The sequence below is a fragment of the Coregonus clupeaformis genome, chromosome 9 (assembly GCF_020615455.1).
Source record: "Coregonus clupeaformis isolate EN_2021a chromosome 9, ASM2061545v1, whole genome shotgun sequence".
Classification (NCBI taxonomy): domain Eukaryota; kingdom Metazoa; phylum Chordata; class Actinopteri; order Salmoniformes; family Salmonidae; genus Coregonus; species Coregonus clupeaformis.
The window spans coordinates 44,109,173-44,127,715 of NC_059200.1; the positions used below are offsets into that span (position 1 = coordinate 44,109,173).

The 18,543-nt window shown below is 46.0% G+C and overlaps 1 protein-coding gene across 1 annotated transcript; it reads left to right on the forward strand.

Moving 5' to 3' along the window:
* Positions 1-228: 228 nt before the first annotated feature.
* zgc:171929 (uncharacterized protein LOC100124596 homolog) lies at positions 229-15,238 on the forward strand. The gene is made up of 2 exons (XM_041886866.2): positions 229-358; positions 14,913-15,238. The coding sequence occupies exons 1-2, from the start codon at positions 244-246 to the stop codon at positions 15,236-15,238; spliced, it is 441 nt and encodes a 146-aa protein (XP_041742800.1). The 5' UTR covers positions 229-243.
* The last annotated feature ends 3,305 nt before the right edge of the window (positions 15,239-18,543 follow it).

Sequence of the window (18,543 nt, forward strand, 5' to 3'; positions counted from 1 at the left end):
TGCCACGTTTTTTTCTATGTGATATACTGTAAAAGGAGAGTTCACAACTTACAACTTATGTGAAGAGTTTTAGAGTTATAAGGTTTGATTGAATGTGTCCAAGGTACACCTACAGTACATTGAGGCAGTGTCTGTGTCATAACCTCCGTGTCCCTTTCTTCTCTCCTCAGCCCCGCCCACGTGTCCCCCAGCTCGGGTGACTTCCTGTGTTCGGAATGTGACAAGGTATTCCCCCTGCAGCGCATGTTGACGCGCCACCTCAAGTGCCACAGCATGGTGAAGAGACACCCCTGCCACTACTGTGGCAAGGGCTTCAACGACACCTTCGACCTCAAGAGGCACATGCGCACTCACACAGGTGAGAGGCATGCAATACTCACACACACACACACACACACACACACACACACACACACACACACACACACACACACACACACACACACACACACACACACACACACACACACAATCATACACAGGTTAGGGGCATGCAAACACACAGATACACACAGAGGTGAAACTCGTGGAAACAAATCACACACACCAGGCCTGTGCACCGATAGGGCTCTCTCTACCTGTGCAGAGCACATGCCCCTTTGCCCTTCAAGTCTCCAAAGGGACCTTTTGGGTGGTGGTTTTCCCCCCAAAATATATTATTTTTGTTGTTGTTTGGAACCATGGACTGTAATAAATATGGATGAAGCCATCGATGATGTCACCCCATTGTTTCCTATGAGAATGCTTAGTGGCACATTTGAAGATCAGGAAGTGTCATTTCAGCGTGTCGCCATCTTGCTACATGGTGGCGTTTTTGGAAACATTGCATGCGCAGCTTGAGCTACTCCAGGAAGTGACATTGCAGGCTAGCTCAGTGCTGTCCCCTCTCATGGAGTATCTCAAGTTGAAGGCCGACCGAGGTACTGCAGGTGTCACGCCCTGACTCAAGGGACTCGTATATGTTGAGTCAGGGTGTGTATGTTCTATGTTGTATATTTCTATGGTGTAGTATCTAGTATGTCTATTTCTATGTTGGCCGGTGTGGTTCCCAATCAAAGGCAGCTGTCGCTCGTTGTCTCTGATTGGGGACCATACTTAGGCAGCCTTTTGGCACTAGTTAGTTGTGGGATCTTGTTCCGTGTAAGGTATGTTGTTTGTGTGCTACCTTGGACTTCACGTTTCGTTGTGTTTAATATTTAATAAACATGTACGCATATCACGCTGCTGCTTGGTCCTTCTCGTTCGTCAAAGATCGTGACAGAAGATCCCACCAAACGAGGACCAAGCAGCGTGCCCAGGAGGAGCGAGTAGCGATGTCACAGGTGGGCAAATTGTGGTCATGGGAGGAGATATTCGCGGGGAAAGGGCCATGGGCGAAGGTAAATGCCCAGGCAGGAGAGGAGTAACGGCGCCAACCGTGCCGACGACGGAGACCCGAGAGGCAACCCCAATAAAAAAAATTTCGGGGGGCACACGGTGTGGACTGACGAGGCAGCAGGGAGGCCGTTAAAGGGCGGATCTGCAGGTTAGGAGAGGAGGCCACCATGTTACGGGGGGCTATTGGTTCAGAGGGAGCAGGAGTTATTCGGTCAGAGGGAGGAGCTACAGGAGGCAAAAAGGGAGAAGGAAGGTGTAGAGGCACGGCGAGAGGAGCTGGTTAGGCAGCAGAAGGAGCGGGGGTTTATAAAGGGAACCCAGTCCCGCTCCTCGCACCAAGCAAGTGGTGCGTGTCGCCAGTCCGGTCCGGCCCGTTCCTGCTCCCTGCACTAAACCAGTGGTGCGTGGTCTCCAGTACGGCCCGACCCGTTCCTGCTCCCCGCACTAAGCCAGTGGTGCGTGTTCCCAGTACTGGTCCGGCCCGTTCCTGCTCCTCGCATCAAGCCAGTGGTGCGCGTCGCCAGCCCGGTCCGGCCTGTTCCTGCCCCTCGCACCAAGCCAGTGGTGCGCGTCGCCAGCCCGGTCCGGCCTGTTCCTGTCCCTCGCACCAAGTCAGTGGTGCGCGTCGCCAGCCCGGTCCGGCCTGTTCCTGTCCCTCGCACCAAGCCAGTGGTGCGCGTCACCAGCCCGGCCCGGCCTGTTCCTGTCCCTCGCACCAAACCAGTGGTGCGCGTCACCAGCCCAGCCCGGCCTGTTCCTGCTCCCCGCACCAGGCCAGTGGTGCGCGTCGCCAGTCCGGTACGGCCCGTTCCTGCTCCCCGCACCAAGCCAGTGGTGCGCGTCGTCAGCCCGGTCCGGCCCGTTCCTGCTCCCCGCACCAAGCCAGTGGTGCGTGTGTCCAGTCCGGCACGGCCCGTGCCTGTTCCACCGGTGCCTGGTCCGGCACCGGTCAGCTGCTCCACTCCGGAGCCAGAGCAGTTCGCTCCACCGTCGTCGGGTCCAGCTCCAGTCAGCGGTTCCAGTCCAGACCCAGACGTCAGCCCCTCTCCAGGTTCGGGGTCTCCCACACCAGGGTCCAGACAAGGCTTGGTACTTCGTGGGAGGAAGGAGAGGGGAAGCAGCGCGCCGAGGTCCAGACCTGACCAGGGGCGCAACAGGGAGGCGGAGAATAGGTGGTGGTCACGCCCGGAGCCGGATCCGCCTCCGAGGTGGAATGCCCACCCGGCCCCTACCCTGTTATGTTTATGTGGCGCGGTCGGAGTCCGCACCTTTGGGCGGGGGTACTGTCACGCCCTGACTCAAGGGACTCGTATATGTTGAGTCAGGGTGTGTATGTTCTATGTTGTATATTTCTATGGTGTAGTATCTAGTATGTCTATTTCTATGTTGGCCGGTGTGGTTCCCAATCAGAGGCAGCTGTCGCGCGTTGTCTCTGATTGGGGACAATACTTAGGCAGCCTTTTTACACTAGTTAGTTGTGGGATCTTGTTCCGTGTAAGGTATGTTGTTTTTGTGCTACCTTGTACTTCACGTTTCGTTTGTTGTTTTGTTGTGTGATTATTCGTTAAATAAACATGTTGGCATATCACGCTGCGCCTTGGTCCGTTCCGTCTATAAACGATCGTGACAGCAGGCTGCCATTAGCAACTAAATTATCCCTATAACTTTGTGTGTTTTGTAAAGTAATCGGCTTAAGGACATACATCTGGTGAAATAGAAGCAATTATTGGTACCATGATTGTGTTAGATTTATTTATTTATATATCCACGAATATTGACCACGAGGATCGCCATTTCCCCATTCACCATAATGGGGGATCCTGTTTTCTGGAAACAGTGCTGCGGTCGACCTTTAACTTGAAATCTTCAATGCGAGGGGGCAGTCGTTCTCCCCTGTTCGGAACCCACTGCCCTCAAGTCGTCGTCAAGTTCGCCACCCCCCACCCCGTCCGTTGGTTGCGCCTGTTGATCTGCCCTGTAGGGAGTTCGAATGTGCCTGGTTGTGCCTTTCCCCAGTTTTTTTTCCCAGGTATCCAAACATACATGGCTTGAGAGATGCGGTCACCGGTCGAGTGTGTGTAGCTAGCTATCTAGTTTAAATATCAACAGTACTGCCCCAGCAGCATAACATTTGATTAACACTTGATAACGCTTGATTTAGCCTACATCATCATCAATATTGGGTCTGGTTGGCTGATACATGCAGCAGAGAGAGGCAGAAAGACAGGTAAATCACAATCAGTGAAGAAATGGAGCTAGCTAACTAGCAGATTTACATCAATCATCGTCATCAATGATCTGCTGATAGCCCACCCTCTTTTCCCGATGTCAATCATGTCTTTAGGAGTCACTGTAACTAACTTGCTTACAATTTGTAATGATGATTGAGTGTGTTGTTGCAGAAATAAATAGGCTGGTGATTACTACTAAGCGGTGCCTTTTGGACCACATAACTTTTGTGAAAAAACGTATATATTTTTCATTTGTTTTGTATTCTATCAGAAAAAGGACATGTTTGACTTTCAGAAAAACATATTGATCAAGCTCAGGCACTTAAATCCTAATAAATATAGGCAGATTGTTCACACATGGACCAAGGGATATTTCCACCCTGTCAGGGATATACACATAACTATCTGAAAGTGTTAACAATGCGTGTATGTACAGTGCATTCGGAAAGTATTCAGATCCCTTTACTTTTTCCATATTTTATTACTTTACAGCCTTATTCTAAAATTGATTAAATAGTTTTTTCCCCCCACACAATACACCATAATGACAAAGCAATAATGTTGGAAGGTGAACCTTCGCCCCAGTCTAAGGTCCTGAGCGCTCTGGAGCAGGTTTTCATCAAGGATCTCTCTATACTTTGCTCCGTTCATCTTTCCCTCGATCCTGACTAGTCTCCCAGTCCCTGTCGCTGAAAAACATCCCCACAGCATGATGCTGCCACCACCATGCTTCACCGTAGGGATGGTGCCTGGTTTCCTCCAGATGTGACGCTTGGCATTCAGGCCAAAGAGTTCAATCTTGGCTTCATCAGACCAGAGAATCTTGTTTCTCATGGTCTGAGAGTCCTTTAGGTGCCTGTTGGCAAACTCCATGTGCCTTTTACTGAGGAGTGGCTTCCGTCTGGCCACTCTACCATAAAGGCCTGATTGGTGGAGTGCTGCAGAGATGATTGTCCTTCTGGAAGGTTCTCCCATCTCCACAGAGGAGCTTGGCCAGAGTGACCATCGGGTTCTTGGTCACCTCCCTGACCAAGGCCCTTCTCCCCCGATGGCTCAGTTTGGCCGGGCGGCCAGCTCTAAGAAGAGTCTTGGTGGTTCTAAACTTGTTGGTACCCTTCCCCAGACCTGTGTCTCGACACAATCCTGTCTCGGAGCTCTACGGACAATTCCTTCGACCTCATGGCTTGGGTTTTGCTCTGACATGCAATATCAACTGTGGGGACCATATATAAACAGGTGTGTGCCTTTCCAAATCATGTCCAATCAATTGATTTTACCACAGGTGGACTCCAATCAAGTTGTAGAAAAATCTCAAGGATGATCAATGGATACAGGATGCACCTGAGCTCAATTTATAGTCTCATTGCAAAGGGTCTGAATACTTATGTAAATGAGGTATCTGTTTTTGTTTTGTTTTATACATTTGCAAAAATTTCTAAAAACCTGTTTTCACTTTGTCATTATGGGGTATTGTGTGTAGATTTATGAGTAAGTCACTTTCCGAATGCAATGTATCTAGATGTAGATTTTCTAAGACATCAAATGTCCCTTACTCTATTAAATGTATTTATTTTCTTCAAATAATTATAAATCAATGATTTTTAAGCAAAACGTCTTATTTAATCGGGAACCAGCACTTTATTTGCACCACATTTTTCCTAATAAGAGTGCATAACAACATCATTTGTTCAACATTTTTGCATATGTAGTTGACCCCTTCTATCTCTACAAGTTACCACAAAAATATACATAAGATTTGATGGTATTGTTCAATTATGATTTTAAAACACAGACCTAACAGGGTGGAATGAAGCATAGCAGTGTGGAACTAACACCAATAATGAACAAAATATTTAAACAATGAAAGATGTTTCATTAGCTTAGAAATCTGTGAACTGGTTAAAGAAAAACACTACATTTATAATTAGAACCACTTTCTATGTATTTCATCTTCAATTTACTTTGTCTTTTTAAACACATTGTCAACCTAAGTTGGTAAAACAACACAAAAATAGATAATTAGAACATGAGTATTGCATTAGAACAACATAGCTAGATGTAAAACAATTGGATTGTATTTGAAAATCACTATTAGTTCAAGTTTAATAACACTAATCAGGCATTTTATTATAAACAGCCCTACTCATTTGGCTCCTAACAATTCTGGGCTCACGGTTCAAGCTTAATAAGATGGTTATTCAAAAAGTGTTAAACAGCATTTATAAAATATGTCATACATATAAGGATACATTAACTTTTAAAAAGTGCCCCCCCTCCCCTTCTTACCTCTCTCCTCCTCGCCTCTCCTCCACTTCACTACCTTCCAAAACCCTTCCCACTCCACCCCTCTCTTACCTTTTCTTCACTCCACTCCATCCCCTCCTCCACGTATTGCAAGTCCCTTTGCTCCAGTTGTAGCTCTATGGTTTCCAAAGTGGTCTTTTATGTACAGACCTTTTATTAAGTGCCTGTTGCTCTGGGATCAGGCATACTACCTGGTTGTCAGCGTACCAGCTGATGTTGTCGCATGGGTGTCACGCTCGTTGAAGGACAGGTCAGACCAAGGCGCAGCGTGAAATGCATACATGTTTATTACAACGAATAAACACACGAAACGAAAACAACGTAACGTGAAGTCCTCAGGCTAAACACAAATTCAAGCCTCTAACACGGAACAAGATCCCACAACTAATGAGTGCCAACAGGCTACTTAAGTATGATCCCCAATCAGAGACAACGAGTGACAGCTGCCTCTGATTGGGAATCACACCCGGCCAAACATAGAAACACACAACATAGAATGCAAACATAGAAATACTAACATAGATATCCACACCCTGACTCAACATACAAGAGTCCCATAAGTCAGGGCGTGACAGTACCGTGACAGTGCGGCTCCGACCGCACAAACCTTACATAACAGAGTAGGGTCCGGGTGTGCATTCCGCCTCGGAGGCGGATCCGGCTCCGGGCGTGACGACCACATTCTCTCAGCCTCCCCGTTGCGCCCCTGGTCCGGTCTGGACCTCGGCGCGCTGCTTCCCATCTCCTTCCTCCCACGATGTACCAAGCCTTGTCTGGACCCTGGTGTGTGAGACCCCGAACCTGGAGGGGGGCTGACGTCTGGGTCTGGACTGGAGCCGCTGACCGGAGCTGAACTGGGCACCGGTGGAGCGGACTGCTCTGGCTCTGGACTGGAGCCGCTGACCGGAGCTGGACTATACCCCGGTGGAGCGGACTGCTCTGGTTCCGGAGTGGATCCGCTGACCGGAGCTGGACTGGGCATCGGTGGAGCGGACTGCTCTGGCTCCGGAGTGGAGCAGCTGACCGGAGCTGGACCAGGCACCGGTGGAACGGGCCGTGCCGGACTGGACACACGCACCACTGGCTTGGTGCGAGGAGCATGCACGGGCAGGACCGGACTAGGAACACGCACCACTGGCTTGGTGCGAGGAGCAGGAACGGGCCGGGCCGGACTGGCGACACGCACCACTGGCTTGGTGCGGGGAGCAGGCACGGGCCGGGCCGGACTGGCAACACGCACCACTGGCCTGGTGCGAGGAACAGGAACAGGCCGGGCCGGACTGGGAACACGCACCACTGGCTTGGTGCGGGGAGCAGGAACGGGCCGGGCCGGACTGGGAACACGCACCACTGGCTTGGTGCGGGGAGCAGGCATGGGCCGTACCGGACTGGGAACTGACGTTAGAGATCTCCGACTGTACCAGTCTTTCACTTTCTGCGCCCAGTCCTCCTCCCGTGAGGACTCCTCCCTGAGCCCCCACGAGTGCAGTGGTCGGGGTTCTTCTCCATCGATCCCCGAACACCCTTTTAGCCCCCCCCAAAAAATGTCTTGGGGCTGTCTCTCGGGCTTCCTCCTCGGCCGGCGCCTTCTGCGTTGCCGTTGCGCCTCTCTAAACCGGGCCTCCACTGTCTCCTCCCAAGGACGGCAATCCATCCTAGCCTGAATCTCCTCCCATGTCCAGGATCTCCTCCCATGTCCAGGATGTCTGCTCCTGGGCATGCTGCTTGGTCAATTTTTGGTGGGATCTTCTGTCACGCTTGTTGAAGGACGGGTCAGACCAAGGCGCAGCGTGAAATGCATACATGTTTATTACAACGAATAAACACACGAAACAAAAACAACAAAACAACGTAACATGAAGTCCTCAGGCTAAACACAAATACAAGCCTCTAACACGGAACAAGATCCCACAACTAATGAGTGCCAACAAGCTACTTAAGTATGATCCCCAATCAGAGACAACGAGCGACAGCTTCCTCTGATTGGGAATCACACCCGGCCAAACATAGAAATACAAACATAGATATCCACACCCTGACTCAACATAAAAGAGTCCCATAAGTCAGTGCGTGACAATGGGCTTGGCCAGAATAATTGGTTTATTCCATTACGGTGCATGTCCTTGACCTGGATGTTATCCTCCTCCACATCTGTTATGATTCCTGAGTATGGCTCATTGTCGTAGGACACCACACAACACTGACCAATATGCTGAGAGTGAATGGCCTGGTCGCCACTGGGTTTCAATGGTGCACACAGATCTTGGCATCTCAGCAGCTTCTAGTTGATCTTGGAGCCTCAGGAGCTTCTAGAGTTGCTTCTTTTAACTCAAAGCAGGGACAGTCCATGACCCCCTCATCTCTTTGGCAGAGACAGGTTATGTCTCTGTACTTGATGTGACCTGGCAACACACTTATCACTTGATGCATCTTCATTGTGCCTTTCACTGCAGTTAGATGGGTTACCTGAGAAGAGATGAGACAATATACTGAGATTAGAACAACTTTGAAAACATTCCCCTACTCACACAGCCACTAGACAAGATCTGCTTCTCGCAGTTAAAAAAATGACATGCAAAAAATAAGTTCTGTGTGTGTATGCGCACACACCTACCTCAATCATTTCCTGCACCTTTGTGTCGACACTGTTCTCGCTGACAAAGAACAGCTCTACTGATGATTCCAGACTCTTGATGAGCAGTGCCTCAGCATCTGGAATGTCTTCTCCTAGGCGCACTAGCATGTTGGCTGATCTCTTCCGGGTCCTGCCAACACCATCTAGCCTCGAAGAAATTCCAGTTTATGTCGTGGAAGCCTCCCTTGAATGGTTCAGTCGAAAAGAGGAAGACGCTTCCCTTCTGTTTATACTGGCCAGTCGCTGAAGAAGTGCAGCTGGTAAACTTCTTGGTATCTCTCCTTAACCATCTCCAGAACTGGATCAAGGTGTGCCCAGATTTCTGGCGGGTCATGCCTTCTTGATGGGGAGATGGAGCAGAAGGCAGCAGGTGAAGGCTGTGCTCCTGCATATAATACTCCAGTGTGGAGGGTCGCCTGCTGATGCGATCCTCCAAAATGAACCGACTGGTATTTGCAGGAGTAATTCTTGTTGAAGTCCACATGGATCAAACAGTCGTTGTACTTGAGACTCTCCCTCAGCTCTCTGTACGCTGCATACTGCCATCTGATGTTTAAAAGGTGGTGCCTGAACCTGAAGAGCCTGTCCTGGAACTGACTGACAAGTTCGTCCTCAGTCGTTATCACCTCCTTCTTCACTGTAACGTTGGTCCTCTGTTCTTCATCTTTGGAGATCTCAACTGACCATTGGGTCAGGGCAATTTCTTTGTTTGATGGAGGTTTCACATGGGTGTGAGTGGTATGGTGGCACTCCTTACACTCACCATACGCACAGGTTTTAGACTTGGTGTTGTACACAGTGGCATCTGCCATCTCCTCAAGATTTTTGGACAATAAAAGCCCACGGCTGTAAAGGCCATGAATTGGAGATTCTCGTGGGTTTTACATTGGCACATCTCACGGTCAGCGTCTGTGGGTTCCACAACCCAAAATGGCCTAAAGGTGTAGAAGAAAGAGTAGGAGATTGAGTCTTCACTATCTGACAGGAACTTTCTGTATAGATTCTTCATTGTGTCTGTCAGCAACCTTTTTTTGCATTTTCTTTTTGTTTCGCGTGACAGTTTGTTTCCTCCCTGTAGTGATGCGACACATTATCCCTCAAAAATAAGGATTTCACTCTCTTCTTGGATTCAACAGTTGCCCAGTTTCTCTTCGTCCACACAAAGGTACAAAGATCTCCATCCAATCCAGTCCTCTTCTTTAAAAAAACCTAGAGTAGTCTGGGCAAGCGTTTTTCAGACGGTACTTCATCACTAAGTTCCCAATACTTACTCTTGCAATCATCTGCCTCTCTTTTTCTTTTCTGGTGTTGCGATATTTAGTTCTAATGTCTTCGACCAATGATGAGTGCAACAGAAGGGTTATTCTAATGGTTGGATGGACAGGATGATGTCTCAGCATGGCATTCACTTTTGAGCGAGGAGATTAGGAGTTTCCCTTAATGCGTTGGAATCTCTTCTTGTATTTTTCCTTTTCTCTTTTTCCAAGGTGGCTTGAAGTTTCTTGATTTCAGTTCATTGGTCTTGCTTTGACCTTGACGTCTTTGCCTAAAACACAGTAAGCACTACTAGTATTGTAATTAGTAAACTAATCAATAAATCAATCGACCAATCAGTTTATCAATCAGTTATTCAATGAATCAATCAATAAACCAATCAATCAAACAAAAAAACATAGTAATAGCATGGGTATGTTTAGTAATATAGAATAGAGCACAAATATTGTGAACTGTTGTGAACACAACGCAAATAGATCCTGACTAATAAAGCATCAAAGTGCCCAGCTTCAAGCTTGCTCTAACCTTGAGGGCCCTGGCATTGGGTCATGTTCAGGAAGTGGGGGAGGTGTGGGGGGAGGGGTAAAAGATGCCCTGGCTGTTGCTCTGGACTTTTCTTCTCTCTTCGTCTCTGTCAATTTTTTCCTTAGAACACGCTTCTCTCTCTCTCTGTCATACACTATCCTCTTATTTTTCTCTGTCTCCCTGTCTCTCTGCCATCTCTGTCTCTCCTTCTCAAGGTACTTTTGTCTTCTCTCTGGGTCTGCATCACGGCGTGCTCGGTAACGCCGCTGCATTTCAGGAGCACTGAGTGATGGTGCCATTCCCTAACAAATGCATGTAACCGTTTTAATATATTAGTTTTATATATATACACACAATATATGTTATATTTCAGATTCTTCAAAGTAGCCACCCTTTGCCTTGATGACAGCTTTGCACACTCTTGGCATTCTCTCAACCAGCTTCATGAGGTAGTCACCTGGAATGCATTTCAATTAACAGGTGTGCCTTGTTAAAAGTTAATTTGTGGAATTTCTTTCCTTCTTAATACGTTTGAGACAATCAGTTGTGTTGTGACAAGGTAGGGGGTATATACAGAAGATAGCCCTATTTGGTAAAAGACCAAGTCCATATTATTGCAAGAACAGTTCAAATAAGCAAACAGAAACAACAGTCCATCATTACTTTAAGACATGAAGGTCAGTCAATACGGGACATTTCAAGAACTTTGAACGTTTCTTCAAGTGCAGTCGCAAAAACCATCAAGCGCTATGATGAAACTGGCTCTCAAGAGGACCGCCACAGGAAAGGAAGAACCAGAGTTACCTCTGCTGCAGAGGATACGTTCATTAGAGTTAGCTGCACCTCAGATTGCAGCCCAAATAAATGCTTCACAGAGTTCAAGTAACAGACACATCTCAACATCAACTGTTTAGAGGAGACTGCGTGAATCAGGCCTTCATGGTCGAATTGCTGTAAAGAAACCACTACTAAAGGACACCAATAAGAATAAGAGACTTGCTTGGGCCAAGAAACACGAGCAATGGACATTAGACCGGTGGAAATCTGTCCTTTGGTCTGATGAGTCCAAATTTGAGATTTTGGGTTCCAACCGCTGTGTCTTTGTGAGACGCAGAGTAGGTGAACAGATGATCTCCGCATGTGTGGTTCCCACCGTGAAGCATGAAGGAGGAGGTGTAATGGTGTGGGGTTGCTTTGCTGGTGACACTGTCAGTGATTTATTTAGAATTCAAGGCACACTTAACCAGCCTGGCTACCACAGCATTCTGCAGCGAAACGCCATCCTATCTGGTTTGGGCTTAGTGGGACTATCATTTGTTTTTCAACAGGACAATGACCCAACACATCTCCAGGCTGTGTAAGGGCTATTTTACCAAGAAGGAGAGTGATGGAGTGCTGCATCAGATGACCTGGCCTTCACAATCCCCCGACCTCAACCAAATTGAGATGGTTTGGGATGAGTCGGACCGCAGAGTGAAGGAAAAGCAGCCAACAAGTGCTCAGCATTTGTGGGAACTCCTTCAAGACTGTTGGAAAAGCATTCCAGGTGAAGCTGGTTGAGGGAATGCCAAGAGTGTGCAAAGCTGTCATCAAGGCAAAGGGTGGCTATTTGAATAATCTCAAATATAAAATATATTTTGATTTGTTTAACACTTATGGTTACTACATGATTCCATATGTGTTCTTTCATAGTTTTGATGTCTTCACTATTATTATACAATGTAGAAAATAGTAAAAATACAGAAAAACCCTTGAATGAGTAGGTGTTCTAAAACATTTGACCGGTAGTGTATACTATATATATATACACACACACAGGAGGCTGCTGAGGGGAGGACGGCTCACAATAATGGCTGGAATGGAGTAAATGGAATGGTATCAACCACATGGAAAACATGGGTTTGATGTGTTCGATACTATTCCATTTATAATGTTCCAGCCATTACTATGAGCCCGTCCTCCCCAATGAAGGTGCCACCAGCCGCCTGTGATACACACATATTTAGGTGCTAATTACATTACATTACAATTACTAATTATAATTTCATATACATTAAAATACAATGACATATATCACATTTACGCAAATGTAAATAAGCTTAGTCATTGTAATGTAATAAGAAACAAATATGTATCTAAATATACATAAAATATAAATGTATTATGTAAGTAATAATACATATTGACATAAGTCATTATTTTTCTATCCTTTCTGCCAAAATGTCTACCCTGTTAGGTGCATGTTCCACCCAGTTAGGTGGATATGCCTAACAGGGTGGAACCTGACAGGGTGGAAATTTGGAGGCTAAGTTAGCCATAGCACTGTGAGTGATCAAGATCCAGCTAGCATAATGGTGAACACTTGAAGAGAATTTTCATTTATTTGTCAAACATATTTAGAAATTATTAAATTTGATAACATGTTCCTCTAATCAAATCAAATGAAATCAAATTGTATTTGCCACATGCGCCGAATACAACAGGTGTAGACATTACAGTGAAATGCTTACTTACAAGCCCTTAACAACAATGCAGTTTAAGAAAAAAAAAAAAAAGCAAATAATTAAAGAGCAGCAGTAAAATAAAATAACGGTAGGGAGGTTATATACAGGGGGTACCGGTACAGAGTCAATGTGCGTGGGCACGGGTTAGTCGAAGTAATTGAGGTAATATGTACATGTGGGTAGAGTTAAAGTGACTATGCATAAATAATAAACAGAGTAGCAGCAGCGTAAAAGAGGGGGTTGGGGTTGGGGTTGGGTTGGGGTGGGGTGGGGTGGAGTGGGGGGTAAATGCAAATAGTCCGGGTAGCCATGATTAGCTGTTCAGGAGTCTTATGGCTTGGGGGTAGAAGCTGTTAAGAAGCCTTTTGGACCTAGACTTGGCACTCCGGTACCACTTGCCGTGCGGCAGCAGAGAGAACAGTCTATGACTAGGGTGGCTGGAGTCTTTGATAATTTTTTGGGCCTTCCTCTGACACCGCCTGGTATAGAGGTCCTGGATGGCAGGAAGCTTGGCCCCAGTGATGTACTGGGCCGTACGCACTACCCTCTGTAGTGCCTTGCGGTTGGAGGCCGAGCAGTTGCCATACCAGGTGGTGATGCAACCAGTCAGGAAGCTCTCGATGGTGCAGCTGTATAACTTTTTGCGGATCTGAGGACCCATGCCAAATCTTTTCAGTCTCCTGAGGGGGAATAGGCTTTGTTGTGCCCTCTTCACGACTGTCTTGGTGTGTTTGAACCATGATAGTTTGTTGGAGATGTGGACACCAAGGAACTTGAAGCTCTCAACCTGTTCCACTACAGCCCTGTCGATGAGAATGGGGGCGTGCTCAGTCATCTTTTTTTCCCTGTAGTCCACAATCATCTCCTTTGTCTTGATCACGTTGAGGGAGAGGTTGTTATCCTGGCACCACACGGCCAGGTCTCTGACCTCCCTATAGGCTGTCTCATCATTGTCGGTGATCAGGCCTACCACTGTTGTGTCGTCGGCAAACTTAATGATGGTGTTGGAGTCGTGCCTGGCCATGCAGTCATGGGTGAATAGGGAGTACAGGAGGGGAGTGAGCACTCACCCCTGAGGGGCCCCCGTGTTGAAGATCAGCGTGGCAGATGTGTTGTTACCTACCCTTACCACCTGGGGGCCGCCCGTCAGGAAGTCCAGGATCCAGTTGCATAGGGGGGTGTTTAGTCCCAGGGTCCTTAGCTTAGTGATGAGCTATGAGGGCACTATGGTGTTGAACGCTGAGCTGTAGTCAATGAATAGCATTCTCACGTAGGTGTTCCTCTTGTCCAGGTGGGAAATGGCAGTGTGGAGTGCAATAGAGATTGCATCATCTGTGGAACATCATGAAACATTAAAATATAAATAAAACCGAGTGTTGATACTTACTTAGCTTTGCACTGTTGTTTTCCCGCTCAAAACATTATTGACGCTTCCTGAACATGATGTCATTGTGGGAAGGGGCTGTTTTTTTAAGGGGTATTACTACTACTCCACAGGGTGGAAAGTGAAATCAAGGACACAGAAAATCTTAAATACAGTAACAATAAATACATTAATCATGAAAAAAAAGTATTGATGACTGATATTTTAAGTAGGACTATAAAATAATGAATAAATATTGAATATTTTATTATTTAATGGCTTATATTTCTCGTAGAAGTTGATGAATAGCACCCGGGGACATGGCAAAAACACCTACATCCACTGAAAACAAAATGGTCAAAATGCATAAAATTCCCTTTGAGAACCATATCTTTGTGTTTTTATGGTAATGGACACCTAACGTTATATTTTAAGCCCTTTGGAACAACACATTTTAGACTAAATAAGATATGTTATTTCCTGGGGACAGAAAAGGCACCGCATAACAGGAATAAAAGGATATGTTCCGCTACAGAGGCATTTGGTATGTTATGAATATTGAGATAGCATTATGAAATAAAACATTCATTTTGAGCACCTACCCCCTGAAAGGTCTGTGCACGGCCCTGACACACACTATTTCATGTTCCACCTCCCCCCCACATACACCGTCCTCACTCTCTCTCCCCTCCTGCCAGGTATCCGTCCGTACCGCTGCGAGCTGTGCGACAAGGCCTTCACCCAGCGCTGCTCCCTCGAGTCCCACCTGAGGAAGATCCATGGCGTGTGCCAGCAGTATGCCTACCGCCAGCGCCGCTCCAAGATCTTCGTGTGCGAGGATTGCGGCTATACATCCAACCGGCCCGACGAGTACTTCCTCCACATGCGCCAGTGCCACCCGGGCAGCCAAGCCCTGCGCCGCTACTACCGCCGCCGGGCAACTGAGAGCGCCAACAACATGCCCGCTGAACACAAACCCAGCCCCTTTTTTATGTATACTATGGCTGGTTACTATATGAGTTGATTAACACTCCGGAGTGAAGTTTCCCCTAGGTACAGATATAGGATCAGCGTCCCATTCCCCATAACCTTAACTATTGGTGGGGGAAATGCAAAACAGAGATTAGCGTTTACAGGCAACTTTACTCTTTGATTTACACTACTTTGCTGAGCCAAGGTGTACTGCACTGGCCTGGTTTGGCATCCACCATAGTTGCTGGAACTGTGCTGGAAAGGACAATGTGAAAAGAAAATATCAGAGTCAGCATGGTACACTTTGGGTTGGTACAATAGTGTGATAGGTATGTGAGGCAGAATAGTTGTCAATCTTCCTTGTGGCTTCATTGGAACTGAATGAATGATGTACTGTATGAGAACTGCTAGACATTAGTGTTGAGCATGCTCTGAAAATGTTCTGCACTCAGAAAGTATTCTATCTTTAGCTAATAACATTCAATCAAGAAGCATTCAACATTCAAGTGTGCTAATCTGTTTCTGCCTCAAGTGTGCTAGTCTGTTATTTAAAAACATATACATTCCATTCTCAGCATCAACAAAACTCTCCCTATCCTCTATCTCAGGGGTTCTTAAACTTTTTCAGCCTGGGACCCAAATTAGAAATTCTGTGTTTTCCTGGGACCCAAGCTTATGAAAACATGTAAATATGGGTACATTGCATTGCCCTTATGGCTAAAACAAATGCAATATAGACAAAAACAAATAACAATGAAATGAAATACCCATATAAATAGCTATTCATGTTTATTGTTCCCCATTAAAAACACTCTTACATATCTGTCTAGGTTCGAACTGTTGCTGTTAAAATACAATAAATCATTTTCATTCTGAACAGGAATAAACTGATTGATCACATCACACAAATGTCTAACAGAACACACACACACAGGCTCAGTTTTTGATAGTGCAACCCTAAGTAACAGTACAGATGAAAAATGGTCAGGCCTACTGTACATCTTACTGTAGAAATGATTGGTGAAAAAAAGTATAGGTTGGAACTGTGACTGTTAAAATACAATACATAATTTTTATCATGAACTGGAATAATCTGATCACATCACACAGATGTAGACCAGCAAACACACACACACACACACACACACACACACACACACACACACACACACACACACACACACACACACACACACACACACACACACACACACACACACACACACACACATACACACACACACACACAATCCTAATGAGAGGTGTGTGGCTGGTTGAAGTTTTAAACAAGCAGGTCTATTCTGGGAATCCGTTTTTGACAGTGCAACCCTGAGGTCATGCTCAGCATTGAGTCTGTTTCTGTACTTGTGTATTAAGTACGCCAGAGTTGAGAACCAGAGTAAAATGTTCTCAGAACCTCCCTGCAACCTAAAAATAAACCTTCCCAGAACAAGTGAATTTTCACTTGTGTTCTCAGAACATTAAAAAAACTCAGTTTTAACAGTCAGGAAACTTATGGCTTCAATCCCAGAACCAATGGGAAACTAAAAAATTTACATTTCCACAACTTCCAAGGAACCAAATATGCTAGCTGGGGAGCTCAACTATGGTGCTTTTTTGAGCCCTCCTAGCATGCATTTGAAGAACTAAAGCAAGCACACTTGTAGTTTTTTTGTTTGTAACACAGCCCTTCGTCCCCAACATCACACAAATACGGTTGTTGTTTACGCAATCCAAAAACATTCCATTATCAATCGCAATCTGGGTCAGGTGAGCATAATTTGAAAGCTTTAAAAAAAGTTATAAAATAGGATCTTACAGTGTTAGGGTTAGGGGTTTCAAAAGGCACTTCAGAAAAACAGATTGTAATTTTGATTCGTCATAAGTGCATTCAAGTGCGTGTTCTGCGGCTAATGTTCTTCACAATACGACATAGGCGCATGCCACCCTTGTAACTCTGGATCAAACTTGGCGATCATAAACATTGATACTGTAAATTACATGAGTTTTCAAATATGGAAATTTGAAGTGCACATTTGGACTCATGCGTGTGTGGTTTGCTTGTATGACATCAAATTGGTATTTATTAAAATCCTCAACGTCTCATCTTTCAGAACACACCGACTCCTCTCGATTTACAGCCTTTCCCTCAATCAGACAACAAGAAATGTGCAAAAGTAGCTCAATTAGTGGGAGGGATGGGGGCATCTTCTTGTCACGTTCAGTGCTCTAGTTTATAAGGGCTGTCAGTCAAAACCCGTACAGGACTGTGAAGTGGAGAACCTGAGCTCTGACGTCATGTAGAGCATATGATATGATGATATGATATACTTTATTGTCCCCAAGGGGAAATTTGACTTTGACAATAGAGAGTGCTGCTGCTTCCACATAAATACATAAATACATAGAATCAACTGAGAATAACACCCCATCACACACTTCCCACACACACAAATAGTTCATAAGTTCATGTCATGTAAGGCTGTGACTAGGTTGCAGTTCCACATGATGAAGGCCTACAGGCCAGGCTCCAGTCCGTCATTGCCGTCTCCCTCGTCTGCCTTAATGTCTCCCCTGCTGCTAAGCAGTTCAGCCTGCATATGCACCCTATAACGCCTCCTCGATGGCATCAGCTAGAACTCTGTGTTCAATGCATGTGTGGGGTCCGATATGACCTTTCTGGCCTGTATGATGATGGTCTCCTCAAAAATGTCCTGGAGAGAGAAGGGAAGTGTCATGCCTATAATCTTCCCTGCTGTCTTGGTCAGTCTCAAGATTTGGGCTTTGAGCTGCACTGTCAGGTTACCAAACCATGTAACACGCCGTAGCGTAGGATTGACTCAATAGTGACCCTGAGTCGACGCAGGAAGTGTAAGTGCTGTTGGAATGCCTGAGCACACACTCTCCACATGGGGTGCGCCAGCACAGCCCACTGTCAATGTGGACCCCCAGGTACTTGTATGAGTTCACCTGCGTTCCAATTTAGGCTCATCAATGACAAAATCTGACATGCTCAACCCGTACACGGGAGGAAAGAGGCTGTGAGTGGAAAGAGTTAAAGGTATGTTTTTGTGGAGTGATGCCTTATCAATGTATGCTTTAAAATGAACTATATCCCTGGCACATAGGCTTTTTCCTCCTGTCCTTGCCCTCCATCCTCCCACCTGTACATAGCTACAATCCCCCCATGTTATATTGACTTGCTTCATATTTATTTGCATGATGTTTATTTATACTGCATGTTTGACGTTTCATGATGATATTTTGTGTTTTAAGAGATGTTGTGAAGCTTAAAATGCCATAAGAATTTCCCAAGCTTAGGATAATAAAGGACTTCTACACTGAACAAAAATATAA